A 23,033-nucleotide genomic window follows, 5' to 3' on the forward strand; every position below is an offset into this window, starting at 1 on the left:
CCCCTCCTTCATTAGGAGCCTATCAAGTAAACGTTGTAAAGTTTTAACAATGAGGTGCCCATTAAGAATGAAACCGCAACAGGTTTCGATACAAAGAAATCAATAAAATTCTTCAAGCGGCACGAGCAAAAAGTATTATAGCAATCCGATCACGTTACTGTAAGCATAGCAAAAAGTATTGCGTGAGGAAAGTGCTCAAGTAAAAATATATTAAATTAATCACGAGCCTGACCGTGCGGCTTCGAATAAATTTCAGAGTGTAGCTAAAAGGGCATATGTTGTACAAAATTGCGCACACGAAATGCAACATTACAATCAATAATACATGTAGAGTTTGAAGATTTATTATGTATTCATTCATAATATTTCAACAAATTGAGATATTTTTTAGTTTTGGCTTTTTAAAATACAGTCTTGTACTCGCCTCGATTTATTCGTAAGAAAATGTTTTATAAAATGCGCGGGAGCGTCAGCCCGCCCCGCCATTAAGAGCGTTGACTCGGCCAATCCAGCCGCGGTGGGAAGTAGGCGTGCCTCATTACAAACACACATTAAATTACTATTTTTTACCAAATAATTGCTTAAACAAAAATATAAATTAATTAAGATAATTATTATTTATTAATTAGTGGCTCGTGCGAATATCCATTGTGTAAAACTTGATTCAATAAAATTCAGAGAAATTAAATTAATTTCTTCTTTTTATGACTTGCAGGTTGTTTCTATATATCTACCTCAATCAATAATTTATAATTAATTGACAAGAATAAAAGTTTCAAGGAAATGTATCATACATATAAACATTCAATTTCAGATTATTTATTACTGAATTAATTGGCTGTGAGTTGTGACAACTAGGTAGGTACCTAAGTATTTTTTACTGAGACAACGACTTTTTTATCTTTTATAGGTACTAATATTATGTAAGAAATGCAAAAAAAGCAAATGGTAATATGACGAAAACAGATTTTTAATGTTTTTAGTCATGGAATTTTTCAAACAAATCAATATACTTTAATTTTGTTGTTATAGTTTTATCTAAGTAAAGCAAAATCTAAAACAAGAAAAAATGTAGAGCAATATAATTTATCACGAAAAATTATTATTTTCAGCTCTACACGTGGACGCAGCATGACACGTATTAGATTAAAGGCGACAACATGTGTTTTCATTCTCACAGGAAAATACATTAGAGCAAACATTTCCCGGCGTGTCTTCTCTCTTTCCCACCTACGCAATTTTCCGTCTGCGCAAGAGAATACACGAATAAAGCTCGCTTGTTAACTAAATACGAGCTTTCAACGTAAATCTGATAAAACGTACACTTTACGACACAAGTACAGTGAAATTTTCTTCTTGTTTTATCAGAAGACGATCTTGTGTCTCTCTCTCGTAAGCGAGCTTACTGCAGCTAGAGTGAGACGACTATATAGCGCGCGTAGCTTTTCAGAGCGAAGTTTATTGGGCGAAAAAGTTCAAGTTGGTCCGCCCTTTTCGCAGCGTTTAGGGCTGCGATAGCGCCTTCGGTCCCGGTCGTTCGGAATATTTTCTAAGAAGCAGTATGCCGGGTGTTATGTGGGGCGGCGTCGCGGGAGCCCGCAGTCATGCTGAGAGCCTCAGCAGAGTCGGTGGACACATGTCGCGAAGCTTTTCAACGAGCGGTGAAAAACATTCGTGTGACAATTCGATCGAAAAACCAATGGTGCTGAAATGGCCCAATTCTAATATTTACTGTGAAATTGTAACAAAGTTATTATAACGATACGCCAATTTTATTTGTGATATTGATATTTTTGCTCTTAGTTTACATGGATTTTTAATTTTGAACTACCTAGTTGTGAAGTGGTATTAAATTGTGTTTATTCATTTTTTTTTAATAATTGTGCTTATGTAAGTTCTACATTTGGATTTTTCGCGGCCTTTTCTCAAGTAAGTATTCAAAGAAATAGAGATAGAGAGATAACCTATAATTAGAGAATTTTCTTCACTAAAATGTTATTAAATTAACAAAGTAAAGGTTTTAACTGGGTTGGTACGTCTATTGACTAATATACTCATAATAAAATTCTACTAATAAATATTATTTGCCTGTGTGTGAAATAAAAATACCTACTCCTGGAAAAATACTAATTCGTCATAGAAAAATATAGGTAATAAGTAACTCTACCCTATCAAGATAAACTTTAGTTTTACCTATAGGTAGAGTTCCATGTATTTCTATATAGAGTTAGGTACAATCCAATTATTTTATAAATTAGGTACACGAAAATAATAATTGTAGGTACTTAATGCTCATTAAAAATGATAATATTAATAATTTTACTGTGCACATACTACAAAGTAAAGCTGTGAATCGTTTTTGCTATAAACGGTTTTCCTACCGTCGGCAAAGTTGGAATTTAAAAACAACATTATTTTGATTGTACTAGGTATCTAATCTTTATTAAATTAATTTGAACTTATATGAATTATAAATGCCGAATAGAATAATGCATGTGATCACCTTACTTTTGATTATATAACAGGTATATTACACACAGGTAACAAGATTATGTAACAAGATTATGTAACTCAGTAGCGATAAGGCCGCCTTTTTGAACTATAATATTGTTTTTTTTCTTAATTTGTTATACTGTATGTTTTTATGGTGCTAAATAAAGTGTATTTATTTATTTATTATTTATTTATATTTTTAATAGGTAAGTAGGTACATGTAAAAAAACGATAGTAGGCAGATAAATATCATGTATACCTACTGTGGAAATACCATTAAAATATAATATATAATAATTAATTACCTATTTAATTTAGGTTCTATATCTTATAATTAATACCTATAAATCAACCTTGTAGTTTGTTATACATATTGTAATTAAAAAAAATGTAGAGTCGGTATTAAAATCAAAATAATATTATGGAAACTAAAAACTTTTATTATTTTACTAAACATATAGGCAGATAGAGATATATTATAAGTATACCTATTCATTACATCAAAACCATATTTTGTTTTAAACAGTGTATCTACATAATATAACTTAGGCTTAACTATTCAAATAATTGATATTAATTAATTATTTTTGATTTTAGTTTAAATTCAATATAGGTAGTAAAATTTCATGGAATTAAATATTCCACAATGAAGAAGAAATAAAGATTAGATAATATATTACATACTTTTTATGGTTATCTAGTACCTATAACTTAGCCCGAAAAGTAATTTCCGCTTGAAAATATTTAAAAAAAGCAATGAAATAACATGTGTTTATTATTAATTTTATCATCTATAGTATAATATGTCCCTATTTAAGCAGAATTTATAAATCTACACTAATATTATAAAGAGGAAAACTTTGTTTGTTTGTTTGATTGTAATGAATAGGCTCATAAACTACTGGACTGATTTTGATGAAATTTGGCACAGACAATCTATAGACCCCGAAAATCTTTAGATAATAAATTAAACGTAAAGCAATGTCAATTTGTAAGTACATAAATATGTATATAAAAAAAACCTTGATTTCTAAATTAATATTTAAAATTAAATTCTATAAGCTATGTTCTAACATAATATTTAAAATGCATAAATAATTATTCTATAGGTTATGCATTGTAAAGGCGATTCGAATATTACCAACCTACTTCCTTATTTTTTTATATTAGGTAAAATATGCACTTAAACCTACTTGTGTTTTATAAAAAAAATATTGTTGATGTAGGTCCTTTACATGTAAAATATATTTTTTATGAAGAATATTATGGAAAGAAAAAAGCTCACATCTTCATTGTGAATGCATTTAATGCGTTTTTAACTTGTATTAATAATTATTATGTGTTGGCAATTGGCACTTAGTACAATGAATTCATATAATTCATAAAATATTATTATTCCAGCTACCAAATGAAATGTATCTACTTTTGAGATACAAGTTTAACCATAATTATGGTTATGAGTATGAGTAATTTCATTAAATCATAACCATATTTTGTTTTTAACAGTCTATCTTAGGCACTAATTCCAATAATTGATTTTAATTATTTTCAATTGAGAGCAGTGGTGGCTCAGTGGTGAGACCTCGGACTTGGAATCGATAAGTCCGGGGTTCGAGACCAGGCGAGCGCGCAGGAAATAAATTGATTTTTCAATTTGCGCATGTTGTAACATCACCACTGCTCGAACGGTGAAGGAAAACATCGTGAGGAAACCGACATGTCGAAGAATTAAAAAAGTTCGACGACATGTGTCATCCGCCAACACGCACTTGGCCAGCGTGGTGGATTATGGCCTGTACCCTCATAGGAGGCCTGTGTCCCCGCAGTGGGAACGTATATGGGCTGATGATGATGATGATGATTTTCAATTGTAGTTTCAGTTCACTGTTCAATATAGATAAAATCCATGTAATTAAATATTCCACCATGAAAAAGAAAGAAAGATTAAAATAAAATACTTTTTAGGGTTATTATAATAATTTATAGTTTTAAGAATTTATTTAATAATAGTTAACTATTTATTTTATAACACTTAAATTATAATATGTATCTATATGTTAATGGTATTTTTAGTTTTAGGAGTTTGTTAAGGGGCTTTAGGTTTATCAATTTTAGTTTCAATAATTCGTACTTATGGTAATGATTATTTTCAAGATATAATTTATTATGATAAATTTTTTTATTTAAATTATTTTTATAATTCCTCTATGTTTATAATTATGAAGAATAAATAATTTTGTAAAACCATTGTGGCAACTAATCAGAATTTTATTTGTCTGTTGCTATTATAGGTATACCTATTTTAACATAGGTTGGTAATATAAATAAGATACATTTTGTTTGTACCTAAGCACAGACAACAAATTATAAGCTACTACTTATGTTTTATTTTATTTCATATTTAATATTAAGTACAGTAATTACCTACGGTACAAAACAAAGCCAGAATAAACAATTAATTACAACACATTTTAACACAGTTTTATAAACATTTTGTTAAATAATTAGATTATGAATGTTTATTTATAATTTATTACAGGCTACATATATCGTCTATTATGCAAGTAGATTTTTTTACTGAAAGTCTACGTTATATACGCACATGTTTAGTTCACAGATATGTTAGTACCTATAAAATATTTTTGTAGTGTTTAAAGTTGTGAAAATAATTTATTTGAATTTAAAAACTTTTAACATAATATAACATCATAAATTTATATTAAACTGACTCTACAACTATAAATAGGAACTTAAAAACGGAAATAAATTAATATTTAATTATAATAAGCGCTACCAACTCATACCAACATACCAACTCAAGTCGGTGCTAAATAAGACAAGTAGTACCTACCTGTATTTATTTGAATTGCAATAATATTATGTAGCAATAAGACAATCATGAACTATGAATGAAAACATTTATTTTCAATTTAAAAGCAAGTGTAGGTAGATCAGTGTTGTAGAATGTAGAGCGTTGATTAGGTATGTATGTATAATATGCATAACTAAATAAGTATTATCTGTATTTAGGCATATAACATAGAAAGTAAACAAACATATTTCATTAAACAAATATAATTAATAATTACTACGTTTAGAAGTACGCATTTGTTTTGTTTTAAGTCAATTGAGATATACTTAGAGACGATTTTTTTAAATATTATTTGTTACATTATAATTTGATATTGTGATGATAGTTGGATAGTAGAGGGCCTGAACATAAATCCAATTTAGATACCAAAATCATTTATGAATTCATAAATAAATTTATAATTGTTATGTTTACTTAAACAAATAGGTATGATATTACAATGTGTAGATACCTATACCTATGTTTCACATTGGGAAACTCAATAAACTGAAAGTATACTACCGTTTATGTGATAAGTAGGTACCATTATCGGCATATAACTCCATACTCCATTACAGTTTTATTTAATTAGCTTAGGATTTAAGAATAACACATAGGTGCTAGGTACTTAGATAAGATGTTGACATTCGAAACATGTATTTAGCTCGTTGGAGCAACAAATCTCGTAAACAGATCTCTCAGTTAACGGTTTTTATTAAAGTTCCGCCATTATTTCGCTAATGTGATTAAAACTAATTCCCTGAAAATCCCTGCAGCTGCAAAAAATTAAGAACAGACATATTCACTTACCATCAATGCTGTTAAACTTAGCGGGACTTAACGAGGCTGAATGCTCTGTGAATTGTTTTGAAAACGTCAGATTTTTAGTAATCCTATTGCCTGATGTCTGTCTGTGAAGATCTGTCAACCCGTTGCTTTGTGAGGAGGCGGCCACGCGGTGGGGAGCCCGCAGATCAGGCACAGATTAGATACATATCTAAAGGAATGACATTGTTTAGCGGGCGCAGGTAATATTGCCCGGGCGTGGTCCACATGGAACGATGAAGTGCTCCAAACAATACGTAAACAACGTTATTTTCAAATAATGCGATTATCCTTATCCGCTAGACAAACTCGTTCAACGTTAAATCTATTACAGTTTTTTTCGGGATGTCTTCATTTGACGTTTGATTTTTTTTTAATTCTAGTTGTATTTTCGCACAAAAAGTGGTGAGACAAAAAGTAACTTAATAGAAATTTAAATTAAATGGCACTTGCCTGAATATTAAACAAGAACAGTTTAAGTACTTACATTACCTACCATGAAAGTTCAACTAAATTTTCAATTCTAATATAGTTCTATAATGAATTAATTATCATCTTTAATTGAAATATCTATCTATTGATATTATTTAATCCGACATGATCTCAATATTAATTGAAAACAAGTTTAAGTTTACTTTTTGTCAAAATAATAGCTTTCGGCATTCATTAACAAGATTAAAATACAAAACAGGTTATTAAATGGTAGAGCTGCATTTTATACACGACCAAAGCCTATTTTTACAAATCATTAAACTATACACGCTAAACCCTGCAATAAAAGCGATTCCAGTCTGCCTAACAAATAAATTAAAATTAAATATACACGCACACAATTGGAATTTTTGTCTCAGGCGTATAAAAGTGTCCTATAAATTTACCCACAGTTTAATTTAATGTCCAAAAGTGCCTGCTTCAGTTTTTTTTTTATTATAAATAAACGTTCGATGCCGGTTATGGGTGCTCGAACGTGTGTTATTATTTTGAGAAATGGCTTTGAATTTGTCTCGGAATCACCTTGCTTTCTGGACTGGATTTATATTTTTTGTCTTTATCATCATAAGAATGTCTTAACAAAATTTTTACGAATGTTAAAATGTATTTAATTGTTTTAACAGGTCATTCAAACGAGAGTTATGCTGAGGAATGACAGCGCGTGAAGGAAATAAAAGTAGAACATAGCTAAGTCGGCCAGGAAGCGGCCGATCGATTGTTTTACGCGTAATTACCAGCGGGAAGGCCCGCCGTGTGGATGGTGGCGGGCGAATGGGGCTATGCGCCGGTGTCGGCCACACCCGCCATGAACGCTTTCCTTGAGACGAACCACGCACATCTCGCGTCTTACGGCCTGAAGATGTCCCCGCAGCCGGCGTGCGGCGTCGGCCCGCAGCACCGCGCTGCCGCGCCGCACCCGCCGCCGCACCACCCGCCGCACTACCAGCCCTACCCGCTCCACTCCTACCAGCCGGGATACCTCCGGGAGTACAGCGGCTGCGGCGAACTGTTCCCGCAGCAGCCTCTGGAACAGAGCTGGGACTGGCGCGGCGACGTGCACTACCAAGGAGGTGCCCCACCTCTTGTACCTCACTCCCACCCTCATACGCCGCACGCCTTTCTTCGATATGTCCGAGCGCCACCGCGACGGGATATGCGATGTCAGTGGCTAGACCCCGACCAGCCACCTCCGAGAAAACTATGCAACAAGTTGTTTTCGAGCATGCACGAAATAGTGACGCATTTGACCGTAGAGCACGTGGGAGGGCCGGAATGCACGACGCACGCCTGCTTTTGGCAAGGTTGTTCGAGGAACGGAAGACCCTTCAAAGCGAAATATAAACTTGTGAATCACATCAGAGTGCATACCGGAGAGAAACCGTTCCCCTGTCCGTTCCCAGGCTGTGGGAAGGTGTTTGCGAGATCAGAAAATCTGAAGATTCATAAACGGACGCATACAGGTAATTTAATTTTGATTTTTATGAATTTATACACATCGATTTACATAACATTGTATAATAGAATGTATAAGACGAGTGTTAAGGTAAACTATGTGCAGTAAGATGTCAAAGCTCAAGCCCGTAAGTGTCGATTGGTCGAAGCATTTCATATCTCATTAATTCATAATGAATAGCCCCCTGCGGTTATCCATGTGGTCTCACAGATGTTCGCTGTTGCGATGCGGCGGACACGCCTTGACAATAACTCGGTCAACACAATGACTCCGCAGTCTCCAAAACCTCGCGCAAACACAACAAACTATCTGTCAAAAATCAATGACACTAACTGAACGGTGAGAACAACAGTCCAACTAACGGAGCCCAATATAATGTCCACTGTCGACTTGTGAAGTCCGTTTCTTGGTACTATGAATCGAATCGTTTAACTTGAAACTTCATTTTCGATTTATTATCAGTCTTAAGATTCATCGCTATTGTATACTGTGAAATAAAAAATGTGCCATAAATTAAAACGTCCAGTTCCGCTGGCTCGTTTCCCCATGGGTTGTCTCTTTCACGCACTAGAACATTATGATAAGAAGAGCATTGACACATTTTAAATATAGGCTTTAAAGGTATGGTCAACAAATTCTTTGGCAAGGCACATTATGACCATCTGCTTTAAATTTTTTTTTTCTTGACCATATTCGACTGTAAGTAGTTGTGTATTTAAACTTTTGTCCTGTGCCCCCGTCTGCTATTATTTCTAGGCATTCCTGAATAGAGAGACCTTTTTGTGGTAAAGTTTGGAGAATTGTTTTATGATAGCTATAAATTTTACTTGAGAATCAATAGGAACATCTCAACCTAGCGTTGTTCTTATGGCGTGACTTGAGAAAAAAATATGAGTAATAAATAAGTAAGATAAAGGTTGCGCAAATTGACTATTTAAAAACTAGGTAAGAAGGTCTTTTTTATGTTTTTGAGGTTCTTAATTAATAAAATTAAAATTAAATTCCGAATATATTTAAAAAAATAATCAATATTGTATTGATAAAAACTCCAGTTCTAATATTATCCAAACGTAGAGACAGATCGACGATGGCCTCAAGCCTTCCGTGAAACTGATATTTTTATAAACACGTTTCAAATGTAACATAATCCTGCGTGTTTGGAAGTCGGTAGCTCAATTTATTTGCTATTGCTTTGCAGTAACATATCAATTTATTTAAATGATATCGATCTTTCTGGCTTACGTAAATTCGCTTATAAAACACCATTGTATTTTTCCGCTCCTGATAATAGATCCTGAGAATACTATTCGCAGTGATTGCAGAAATTTATAGATGCTATTCTTACGTATGGGTTTTTACAAACCAGTTTTTAATTAATTGAACTATAATATGATTTATTTCAAAGATGAGTCAGTTTAATTATTAATTCTTGTCAAATAAACACGAGCGTTACTAATTGTTTGAGTATAGCCGAAAGCTAAATCGTGTCCGTGGCCCGCGTCAAATACCCGCCGGCAATAGCATTGGGATTTTTGACGCAAAACCACACCTACAATGTGTAAATATCATAATAACGAATGTATCTAAGCGGTTATTAGTGTTTTATTTAATTGAGACATTTCTTTAATTGCGTCGAGATTGTTAAAAAAAATGAAAAATTGTATTGACATGCAACATTCGATTTCTTTCGTTTGTTTTATTTGGTCGGCTAAAGACTTAATCCATAATATTAAATTGGTGCAATTATTTGTAATTATTTGCATCAAGAACAAGTATACGGAAACGTTTAATTGCCTCAGGTAATTACGGTAGATACGGGTGGGTAATATAAATTCAGTACCAATTCATTACCTAGGTATTTGATACAAACCAAGATCTTTAATTTTCATTTATTTAATTCATATGTTCATTAATATTCATGAGTTGTCAATATCATTGTGATATTTCATAGCCAACTTTAACAATAATTTATTTATTTATTAAATATAGTATCTACCTACCTAGTTACTTACATTGCTCTCCAATCTCTATGTAATATGAATCTCTCAGTCGTCTGAATGTTTCATATAAAATACAATTTTCTTCCGCATCATTAAAATACTGGTTCAAGGGATAGGGCCGAGCACAATACTGTAATGATGATATGATTTCGAATGAAGACGACCCCCTATCAAACGCAGAGCTCAGCTAATATGCCGTATAAAATGACGCTTTCAAAATATTTTGCAAACAATGAGGAACCCTTCTGAACTTGTGGTTTCGGTATTGAATGCACCCGTCGAGTGCAGCTCCTTCACTTTATTGCCACTAACTAAATATCCATGTTCTCAACGCGTAATAAACTAAATTACGTGATCATCTCGTTATGGATTTTGGTTTTGATGTTTTAAGAAAGTATAATATTTTCATAAGTCTAATTTAATGGGTGTCAGTTAAAAATAATTACAGATAAATCCATATAAATTAATTGTTTCAATTGATTTCTACAGCGATGAAATTCACTGTTATACAAATAAATATTTTTGAGTAGAGCAATGAGCATAGTCAACTCAAAAGTATATTTGATACAATTTATTGTTTTATTACAAGAATTAAGATCCTGAACAAAGGCTTTTCTTACCGTAAAATTAAATCAAGCGTATTATTTTACACATTTTTCAAAATATTAACACAATAGTTAATAAAAAAATTAATCTCGGCATATGATAATGTTGTAACCCTGTAACAATCGGGAGCGTTTCAAAGCCGTTTATGAGGAGCGGCGGCCATCTGCCCCGGATTGATAAATTGTATAAAAAATATTACTATTAAGTACCAAATATACCGTATACGTGATGCATATGTGTGCATCATCGAGGGGAGTAGGTACCTACGCATATGTTTACTCAAAGTTAAATCTAAAATATTGAAGACTGAAATAAAGTAAATGAAGAAGGGCGACATGATATAGAAAATATGCCAGCCAATTAAACTAAAATTTAAATAATGAGATTAAACTATTTCTCATGTCGGATGTACTAATTACATTCAAAGAATTAAATATGCAGGACAATAAAAATGGATGCTCTAAACGTAACAACATGGGCGTGGCTATCACTCTGTAATAAGTTCTGTACCTTAGCCCTCGTTCCAAAAATCTCACTTCAATTTTCACACAAGCATGTCGAAAATCAGGGACACACCAACACATGAATAGCTACCCTACAAGCTGTGATCGCATGATATTGTCGCCTCGAATAGACAATACTGTTCTAAGCGGTTTACTTTTTATCTGCTTTGTGAGCACGTCCCCTTTCCAACGTTTACAATGTCGATGTGACAACACTGTACATGAAATTCGAACCGGCACATAAACGATGAGCACATTTAAATAACAATAGCAAGCGTATCTACGGTTCTGTTCTGTAAATGATACCCGTTTCAGATGTTCGCACCTGATTTGATAAGGTACCAAATTTCGGGTAAAAAACACAGCGATGCCGTCTACTGTATTTCGCTAAATTTCAAAGCGTTGGACAGTGCGAACAGGGTTTTGGCGTGCGAGCAAAAACCTCGTCGCCATGATACGGCTGCAAGAGGCTGGAACGCGTCTTCAGTCACATTGCGCGCTACATCCAACTGCATCGAATGCCTTCGTACGATACGCATCTTGCATCGCTAATGCGATCTGTAATTAAATAGATAGCTGTCGATTAAACAACAGCTTCTTACAACATATTAAGAATGATACACGTTTATAATCAAATTCCCTCGGATGAAATCAATGCGAATATAAACGTAATTGCGACTTACATTCTCATCTATATGTGAATATCGAGATGATGTTTTTGTCATTACATAATGTGCTTATATCTACCACCCGCATCGATCTTCCCTTAATGAATAATGAATCGATAGAGCCAGATAAGTCAAATCCTTGCGGATAATTTTTTGTTGCTATTTTTAAACCACTGATTATGAAAGGAGCTCTAGAAATAAATGAAAATTTATTTAATGATGCTTCGAAATTTACATTTATTAACATTTTACATTTTTATCACAATTTATGATATTTTAGTAGTCAAGCAGAAAAGGTTTTTAGTTTTTTGCCTCGTCATTTGCATTATGTATATGTGCACTATCTTGAAACTCTGTTTGTATGTCATCATAAATTTATATAATAGCAATGTGTACTCGTGCAATGGATTCAAAGTATGAAGTGCATTTACGGAGGCTTTGCCTACGCTAGCCCGCAGCCCGCTCTTGTATCTTATTGCCATCATTCCTTTTGACACTTTACTGCCTAGGCTTTATATTTTATAACGACCTGAGAATTTTTGTCCGCTTATTAACTGAGGAGAAATAAAGAATAAAAAGATGTACAGGTCTTATATCTTACATGAATGGATTTTAGCTTTTAGTTTACATGTTTTCTTATTTATCTATAACATATTATATAAAGTGACGACGACCTTGGACCTTTTCATGTACCTATGTATGTATTTATTTCTTTAGCAACTGTCGAAAGGATAATTCAAAATTGGCTGCAGCTATGAGCTTCCTAGCAATGTTTCTAGAATATCATGCTTGGTCGTATTGTTAAATATTGTGGCAGTGTAGGCTCTATCCGTTATATCGGCTTTAGATTAGGCTCCGTGATCATTAAATTAAATGATCGTTTCCAATGCGCAAGGAAAAACAGTTTGCTCTTTGAAGTACGTTACAGCGCGAAATTCTTTCGTCTTGTAGGGCGAAGCGGTGGGTCTCACTGAATCATTCAAACGTTTTTTTCACCGACACCTTGTCGCTATCAATATGTATCGCGCGTGATAGCTGACTTGCCAAAGAATAAGTCCTTTTTAAATTTCAAATAGAAAATTGACATCATTAAAGGTATTCAGTGTGATTTGTGTTTCTAAAACTACGGACAACAGGAAGCAAATAATGAGTGAATAATAATGAAAAATTAACGACAAATACCTAATACTTACTTCAAACTTAAATTTATAAGAGCCATACCTATAACATAAATATTTTTGATACATTACTCAACAGTCTACACTATTATAACCTATTACTTATTGTATAACATCGACAATCATATATTTAAACAGATATACCTACCTAAGCATAGCAAGAAGACTCGATTCACATTAACATAATTCTGCGTTAACTGTAGCTTTCCAAATTGAATTCCGTACATTTTACACCAACACCAAAAAGTCTTGATGGAACCTTCGAGACAAGAATTGGATAACAATCGAAATGTTTACACGGTAAAAAGATATAAACGATTCCCAAACTCTCTTTTTATATCGAACCAAGATAGCTTGTAAACGGCTTGAAATATTCATTCCTGTATCTGATGAATTGATGTTTTGAATAAAAAAAATAGTCCTCGTGTTAGTGGAAACTTACTTTTAAACAGTTACGTATGAAAAAATTCTATATACAGGTATAGATAATAATTACTTTTTTAAATATTAGATACCTAGGTACCTACTGAAGAAATTCGAAAAATTAGATTTTGTCTCTATTTGGCTAATAGCTAGATAAATTAGATATACCTTATTAGATAACTACTAAAGGAAAACTTGAAAAATAACTTATTCATTTACCAAATAACAAAGTTTCTTTAATCACAATTTCAATAATAAGGATTCTCTTTTTCTAAAAATGTAATATTCAAACACATTGTCTAGTTTATGATTTAGTATTTACTAGTAGAAAAAGATCTAAAAAACAACCAACAAATATATTTAAAAAAATGATTTATGAAACATGTTGTCCTCAAAAATTTAAAGAATGGTCAGAACATTTAGTGTTCCGGCGCGACTAACACAACAATAAAATTAAAGATGACAAAATAAGAACAAAAACGGCTATTAATAATCGTTAAAAATATTGGTTTGTCCCAAAATTGTGCCCAGGGGCTGAAACCTGACTCCGCGTGGGTGTCGAGTGGACGCGAGATAAGCGTAGGACCAAGTCTATATCTCAACGGATTTATATGACATTAGATATTTTACCGCAAAATTATAATATTTATTGTGTCTAAAATATTTAGATGTTAATGATTTTTTAATATATCGCTTTATGAACGATATTTTACGCTTCCTGCATAATAAGTAGTGAATCTTAATTTTGGCTTCCTGATTTTGCAATATTAGAGACATATTTAAAAAAAAAACAAAAAAAAAACTTAAACATATTTTTTACGAATTTAATGGTTCTCTATCGAATATTTCATTTCCTTTAAGCATATAAATTTTTTAATCGTTAATTTTTAACAAAAATATATTTTCCGTAGTAAAATCCAAGTAAAATCATACACCATTTGATTATTTTTTATCGCTTCGTTGCCGACGGTGATGTCGGTTTGGGCTGTCAAAACGCTTGACGTACAGATTGACGAGCTCGCTCAGACATCGTTTTACACTTATTTTCTTGTATGCAGGTGTATCTGACGTATCATATTTAGTCCTACCTACAAAGGAGAATCAAAAATTACCATGAGTTATGAATTGAGCCCTGATAAGAAATGATTAAACCCGAAAAGCAATTAATATTTTGAGTTTGTTCACTTCCAAAGCAATTTCAGCGCATTCCTTCTGGACACAGAAATACTATAACATTTTATTACTGTGTGTCGTGTACAGTGTACAGATGGTTATCTAAGCGAGAGCAAGACAGATAGATATTTCAGGATTTCCGCTGGAGACGACTCTGGCAGTTTAATTTACTATTTTGCCAGACGGTCAAATGTGATGCTGTAGGTATCATTGTGCACTATAGAAAATGGATTTCTATGTGATTTCTATCCCCTACGAGAAAAATAAAGAGCCATAAAGAATTTATTTTGCGAATTAAACATTTAAAGATTGGAAAATATACAATACCTAGATACCTGACTACACAAGTTTTAAGTGTTTAAAATTGTCATATTATACAATTATCATTGATTGCTAATTAGGTATAGTCACTTGTTAACAAACTTGCTAACACTTGCTGTAAAAACTTATTAATATAAAACACACTAAAATGTACACTAAAATGTTCTGTTGTGAGTTGTCTGTTACATATAGTTCCCATTAGCATGCAATTCTCTCACGCCATAGATTCGTTTTCATTTAATTTATAAAGCAGCGCGATATGACTGTGCAGTTTGCGGCCAGTGTTGTTACAACATTTACTATTATATTTTTATTGGGATGCTTTTGTATGAGTTGGCAGATATTTATCGGGTATTGGAACATTATTCGGTCCGCTCATAATCGTCCGCATAAAGCACCTTGTCACACGGTCGTTGGGCGCCGAACGCGCCGCCCGACCCCGCATATTCTTTTTGTATTTACGGGACAAGGGCCTGTATTCTTCGAGAAGTGGAAAAAATGAAGATATTAATATATCTTTCTAATTTGAAATACGTTTCGGATAAAAGGCGATCATAAATCATTATACTCTGTACGGAATTTAAACGCACGGACAGAATATCGATTTCGGGGAATGGACGATGTCGTCAATCAGTTTCTATGTATTTCACACGACATAAAAGATTATTCACAATTTAAGAATAGTATGCTACTGCTAGTAAAATATGACTATAATAGATGACTAATATTAAAATAACTATAATACTATATAATATATAATATATACTATCTTTATCTTTATCTTTATCTTTATAAAATCATTTTCATTCAATATAATACAAAATCAGTTAAGAGGAATTCGCTTTCTTTATGCTTTTATTTGATGCTCATTAATTTTGATGTTTATGAATGTTGTTTTAGATGTTACCTAATGCGTGTATCGATTAGTTTTAAGGTCAGAGGAACATGGCGGTCGTGTCTGGTCGAAATAGACGATTGTGTCAATAAACGGCCAGTCATCGAATTCTCATTAGCCGCTTGTCTATTGGGGATTGAATTAACTCGGATAAGCTCCATTCTCTAATAGCTATTAACCGATTAAAACAATGCCTATTACATTTAAATTGAGAGATATAAATGATGTATGTAATGCCAATAGAAAACGTTTTATTCAATTTTGCGTTCACTGATCTATGCTAAACATTGTACTGTGTACCTACTAGACATAATTGAGTGGTGTTTTAGAATAAGATTAGTATCGCACGATCATAGTTGACGTAAGAGTTGGTTGTATTATTATGTATACGAGTAATATGCGTATTAAAATACATGAATAAAACAGGTGCAAAACGTAGGTATCAAATAACAATTTATTCACAAACTGACGAGTTCGCGAACATAAGATAATGTAGTCTAATAATTTGCTTAAAGTGTTGTAATCTTCGTAAATAGCCGTCCCATTGAGAGCAACCTGATATCCGGCTGTCATGTTTGTTTTTTCTATAAACTCACCTAACGCCATTTACACAATTTGGGAGCAAAGGCCGCCTGTGTCACGTTACACATCACCCGTGCTATTTCTAAAAAGCTTGTTTTCTCAGCAGAGTCGCACTTAAGGAACGCACGGTAATTCGATACCGCAGAATTATTCATCTCAGGCAATGTGCCAGCGATTAATTATATCTACTCTATCTTTATTTCAACGCAATAGTTATTTAATTAAAGATTAGGGTGAGAGATTCTGGCTCACATTGCTTCAAAATTAGTAATAACTTTTGAGTCAAATTGTTGCTCTACCTATAAAGTTCCGTCAATTAATATTTCTACTACTGCTTGTTCTGTGTCACAAGCTTTATTGATCGTTATATTAATACATTGTATTCTGTATTAAATGTTCAATTATATTCAAATAGACACTACATTGATCCTGTCTGCAGTCTGAGTAAGTAAGTAGCTATATCGTATATAGAGTTCTACAAGTTTTATCTATAGGTGCTATAATATTATAAAGGTGAAGAGTTTGTTTGTCTGTTTGAACGCGCTAATCTCAGGAACTACTGGTCCGATTTGAATTATTACAATGTTAGATAGCCCATTTATCGAGGAAGGCTAGGCTTTATATCATCACGCTAAGACCAATAGGAGCAGAGCAATGCGGGTGAACTGCGGGGAACAGCTAATTATTGAATAAAGTTCAATTTCTCTAAAGCCAATATTAGATAAAATAATTTAACATGAATTAGGTAGTCTCCACTCTCCACCAACTTTGTATAAATAATGCCAATTCAATCACAAACTGCGCAATCAAATCTATTCAAGTTTGAAACATCCCTCTGTATTTCTGTAAATAATCTGTGGATAAAATTTCACATCGATAATAACGTAACAAAAAAGTGTCTCCCGTGGGTGATACAGGCGTTTAAGATAAACATCTGACCCTTGCCCGTGTCCCGACGTGGCATGCAACGAATTCACGACGTGCATTCTCGCTTCATGTTCTTTCTGTTTTTATTTTCTCATAAATTTTATATGAATATGTTTATATATAGCTCTAGGAAGGTATGAATGCTTTGGAGGAATACCTTATATTTGCGCTATTATATCTACGAGGTTGTTTGGCCTCACACATGAAATGTTGTCACAGGTATGTACCTACGTACCTACGTACCTATATAGTAGAAATATTTTGAGCAGATAATTTTTTCAATCTCATTTACCAAATAAACCTAGTTTCAGAAACGAAGTCACAACAAGATATTGAATTTTTAAACTCCATTTTACTAAAAATGTTTTAAATGAAGATCTTTATGATCGATAGTCGATACATCAATGTCAAACAAATTAATCAAAACGTCAATTCGTCAAAACTAAAATTGCACTCGAAGTATTTTCAAATTATAATCCTTAGTCCTTACTAGGAAATAAAAAATTGGTTGTCTGTAAAGTCGGTTTACTGACGATAGTTGAACGTGACAACGATTGTCCTTCTTTGTCGCTCATTCCGCGCTCTCGCTTGCACTGGAACGCCTCAGAGCGAGGTAACGCCACATGAGTCATGTTTATTCGGGCGTGCAGCCGGCTCTATCGAATTATAAGACGTTGTCACGTCAAAAATTATTACCTACCATAGATGTGAAGACCTCTACCATTTAAAATTCCACATAATTATAATCAAAGAAAAAACAAATGCACAAAGCCTTTTTCAATAAGATTACACTCTGATACCATACCACTAAATTATTAAATCGATGATCACAACAAAAACGTTAATAGAAAGCCATCTATTAATTAAGAAGTAATCCTTTGTTTCCCCTATGAGGTACCCCAATACACGTAAATGTTGCACATCAGGGCCACCGTGTCAGCGGCGCGTGCGCAGAGATAACCGATCACATTCCCGATAGAATTTGTCGTTAAGTATTTTTTGTGACACAAGATGAAACGCTCGATTAGTAATTAGACGGGCGACACATGTTTTCGACTCCTTTATCTTCTGCCTCATTAGGATCCCGGTCAGCCAACTTAGTCGATTTAAAATAGCTATAGGTAGGGTTCCGCACCTCTCAGTGGAGAGATATTCATATGCTGTTATAAAAACTTAAAGTTTTTACCTATTACAATGATTGCTCTAGCCTCTATGCATTCAATCTCATCCGTAACAGAGTGTCGAATGTTTTGAATTGGAAAGTTCTCTTCAGCAAAAAGCTCAATATTTTTCTTTCAAATAAAAATCTATAGGTAAGTACCTAATATCTAGTTCATTATGCAGAGTTCATTGCAATATTTTCGATTGTAGAAAAAATGTGGAGTAGGTTTTTCGATTTAAAGTGAAATGGATGACGGATATTTTTTCTCAGTAAGTAAAAAAGTCTCTTCTACGGAACTTATGTCTGCTGTGCGCATTCGCACTTTATGGATTTTTATTTTTATCTTTTCGGGTACGTATTTGAATTTTCAAACCAGTATTTTGATCACTAGCGCGTTTTAACAAAATCCCGTGTAACAACAAGATTCCGAAGCGATTAAACCTTCTCAATTTATGGCTAAACATGTGCATTTTATTTTTGTTGATATAACATAATGCGTTAACGCTACCTTGCTTATTTGTGCCTATTTGGAGCGAAAGGAAGTATCACTATTCATAATAAGCCTTAGAATGTGTGATCCGTTCATTCAGTATTTCGACACTGTAACAAAAATTGCGGTAAAGGGACTCGAGAAAGCTATTATGCCTGTGTTAACAGACACTTGAGATTAGCATCTGTACGTCTTCAACGAGATCCTCGAGTTTCAAACACAATACGGGGGATTACAAGCGAAGAGGTTTATTTGTAAACACAACAATGAAAGAATATTGTTGTACGCCGCGGTCACACTAACCGCCCGTTCAGCCTCCTTGTAATGTATTTTATTGTGGCGTATTCCCATCACACACGATTCGGTGAACTCGTGAGGAATTCATCACAATATTAAGCTCGGGATGCCGCCGATACCGCAAAAAATAAACAAAACATGTGTCAATGACGTATCAAATTATTATAAAGCCGTGCATTTTCCTGAAAATGAACCTTTATAAAATCCCAGAACGATGCGATGTGATAAATATTATACCTAATAATAATAAAATTATTTAGGAATAATCAAATTATCATTATTATTTTTGTGAAAATTGTTCCAATTTGTTGTCATCTCAATAATTCTTACTAACTCTACATAGAGTTTATACCTAAATAAATACATGATTACACCACGTCACAGCGTTAATTTAAATTTAAAAAAAATCAATCATTTGTTTTGCTTAACATAATAATAAATTCAGTGATTGAATGTAGAACTTATGTTTTTATAGGGCTCTTAAAAAATAATGTTGATTATTTTTCCGAACCAAATATCGACCAATAGAATTGCACCATTCGACGTCACGTGGTACAACCTACATGGTATTATACTGATAATTTTTTGAAAATTTTCTCTGGTCGATGACGTCAAACTGATAGGTTTAATTCAATTGTGAAATTATTGGCCGACATTTGGGACGGAAAAATAATCTCCCGAATACCACACGAGCTTCAAAATTATCTGGCATTTCCTTCAAGGTTCCCTGCAAACAAATAAAGTCGTCAAGTTTTTCAGGAAAAATCACTCAAAACTTGACTCCTTCATTTTGTTTGCAACGAACCTATCGGAAAATACCCGATAATTTTGAAGCTCTTGAGGTATTATAAGTGAATATTTCGCTAGCCCTTAAAGCGTATTTCATATGAAACTTTAAAGATAAATAAGTTATTTTTATTTCTTATTTTAAGCAAAGGGTAGCTTCACTAAATAAAGAGACAGATTAACGTCATTGTTCATTTTAATCATCACATCATCGGAAGGGATTCTTTCAATGTGAAAACTTTAACTTAACACTCGTGTTAACTGAAATGTAATCTTTTGACGTTAATTTAAGGTTTAAATTTCTTAAACCTTTTATTCGTACGGCATTGTCACGACAATGTGACAAAGTCCTCTTATAAAGATGATTTATGTCCCTGTTAAGTATCCCGTGCAATTGTTACGAATATTTATTTGTGCTCGTAAACTATAAACAACGAGCAAATCTGGTTATTTATTGCGTGATTGGACATTCGCATTCGCGGCCATCGATGTTTTATTGTGTATAGGAAGCAACAAATTATAGCTTTTTGAATAATTCCCGTAAGATATGAGACTATGGTGTATTTATTCTGCTGCTGTTTTAAGATATAATATCACTGTTATGTTTATCTTCATTTCTATATGAAATAATTATTAAATAACATTACCTGGGTGCATTATATTTTTTATTTAGATATAATTCTTCAAAATACTTTAACAATTAATATGTAATTGAAATTAATAACTGAAACATTTTCTAAATATTTTTTTATTATTTTCAGGTGAAAAACCGTTTAAATGCGAATACGCTGGTTGCGACCGGCGTTTCGCAAACTCTTCAGATAGGAAAAAGCATTCCCACGTGCACACATCGGACAAGCCGTATAACTGCAGGGTGCACGGTTGCGACAAGTCTTACACCCACCCGTCTTCGCTTCGCAAGCATATGAAGGTCCACGGCGCCGCTGGTGATGCGTCCCCGAGATATGACAGCGACGGGGATGACTCCTCGTCTGCTGGAAGCGTGAGCGTCACCGCCGGCGCGGCCAGTCCTCCCGTTCCGATACCACCGCCGCCAATACCGCCCGCTCCTCACCACCCTCAACACCACCTCACTATCACAGATAAGTTAGAAAGTCTAAACGATAAATACCTAAATCCCCACGATCAGAAATCCTACGAGCGACCGCCAGCCCCGCCGCATCATGCGCAACCACCTCATTTAACAAATATCGGCGGTAACGGCATGATGGACAACAAAATTGGCTTTAGTGGGCACTGGGGGCAATTCCAGCAGCCTGCTCCGGCGGTTCCTCATGGTGTTCCGGAATGGTGGTGTCCCTCGCAAGAATCGTATCACCACCATCATCTAATGCATCACTCAGGCGCGGCCGCCGCATACTGACCCCATCGCGCTTAGGGAACTCTTCATTCTTCGTTAATTGAATTATAATATACTTCAAATCGTGCCTAACTGTTCATAAAACCTATAAATTTATATAAACTTTAATTTTACTAATCCGCCTAAAGCTTTAACGATAATTTTTGAAAAAATAACGTAGAATGAAAGTTCACTTAAGCGCCGCTTGGTTTTTAAAATGTTACGCTTATAAATAAATTATCTGTATTTCTTGATATTTCCCATGTAACTCCTTGTAATTTATATATTCTTATACTGAGGCCAATTTTAGCCGTCCGAATGTTTATAAGTACATTATAAGTATCGAATCCTACAGACTGTATCTAAAGGGTTATTTAAAAGAGTATGAACAATAAATAGAAATTGAATTGTGGTGTAAAAACAAAAAGCTGTTAAAATAATAACCGATTCATTGAAAGCTTTACAGCATGTTGTATATTTCCCATAAATAAAGTCATACTGTGTCTTATTATATTTTAGAGATATTCTATTTTTATTGTCTGCGAGAGACCATTGTAATGTTTGTAACATTTTACACTATGCAACGGATAAGAAGCAAAATTTTGTCAACCTCGTTGACAGTGATTTATTGCAACTTTCAGATAATGTAAAGCATTTTTAAAATGTACAAACAGATGTATTGTTAAATCGCAAGCATTCTCAGAATATGTTTTTAATTATTCTTATAAGTGTGTTAAAACAACGAATGTCATAATGTTTTATGTATCTTATCTACTATGTATAACGTACGTACCTATCTACTAAATATATTCTTAAATAATTTTCTTAGATTACAAAATAAAAATAATTTTATACAAAATCTTTTCACAATATACTGTCGTCACATGCTAATTATTTTGCAAATGTCTTATATAAATATAATAAGGTAAGGCCAAAGCACCCAAGTCCAATAACGCTACACTAAGTAGAAGTAAGATATTATGTACAAATAGTTATTGTAAATTATTTACTTAGTTGCTAACAACTAAGCATTAACTGTGTATAATATTTGAGGACAAAATGCCCAGTGATAATAGAATTAAGTAATTGATTTATTGTAAATTGAATATTATGTGTTGTCGCTACAAAAAGTAAATTGTGCTATCTATCTGTACATTATGACTTCATGTATTTTATAATGATAAACTATTTTTTCACGAACCGGATCTAGATAAAGAAATATTTTATAGCAAAACGACTGAAATATAACTAAGTATATATTATGTTAAGTTAAATACAGATAAGGAATTGTTGATCGTCTTTTCTACAGCCATGTACATAGCAAAAAATAAAATATTATACAATACATTAAATACTTTTATGTTTAACCTACCTTATTAGATACCTACTTAGGTATATACCTAGAAACAATAAGATTTTAGTTTTTAGAATCACAATCCTGAATACTTAATTGCCTCCCACTTTTAAATGAAACATGTTTGGCAGTCATACCTATTTTCATAAATGATTTATACTTATGCAAAGTTGCAAGTTCCTTTTATTCTTAAG

At 33.3% G+C, this 23,033-nt stretch overlaps 2 protein-coding genes across 3 annotated transcripts in view; both read left to right on the forward strand.

Annotated features, from left to right (window-relative positions):
• The window catches only part of LOC123700154 (ATP-binding cassette sub-family C member 4-like), a 219,903-nt gene that overhangs the window by 114,378 nt on the left and 82,492 nt on the right, over positions 1–23,033 (forward strand). The window lies entirely within an intron of this gene.
• LOC123700203 (zinc finger protein ZIC 4-like) lies at positions 1,621–22,495 on the forward strand. Its single transcript, XM_045647356.1, has 3 exons — positions 1,621–1,929; positions 7,285–8,121; positions 20,887–22,495. Exons 2-3 carry the CDS (start codon positions 7,419–7,421, stop codon positions 21,507–21,509), a joined length of 1,326 nt encoding a protein of 441 aa, XP_045503312.1. The 5' UTR covers positions 1,621–1,929; positions 7,285–7,418; the 3' UTR covers positions 21,510–22,495.

The sequence above is a fragment of the Colias croceus genome, chromosome 2 (genome assembly GCF_905220415.1).
Source record: "Colias croceus chromosome 2, ilColCroc2.1".
NCBI lineage: Eukaryota > Metazoa > Arthropoda > Insecta > Lepidoptera > Pieridae > Colias > Colias croceus.

Excerpts from the sequence above, each read along its gene's own strand:
- LOC123700203 (XM_045647356.1), top strand. The coding sequence starts at position 7,419 with ATGGTGGCGGGCGAATGGGGCTATGCGCCGGTGTCGGCCACACCCGCC. Across the intron at positions 8,122-20,886 it reads TCATAAACGGACGCATACAG|GTGAAAAACCGTTTAAATGC; the intron begins GTAATTTAATTT and ends TATTATTTTCAG.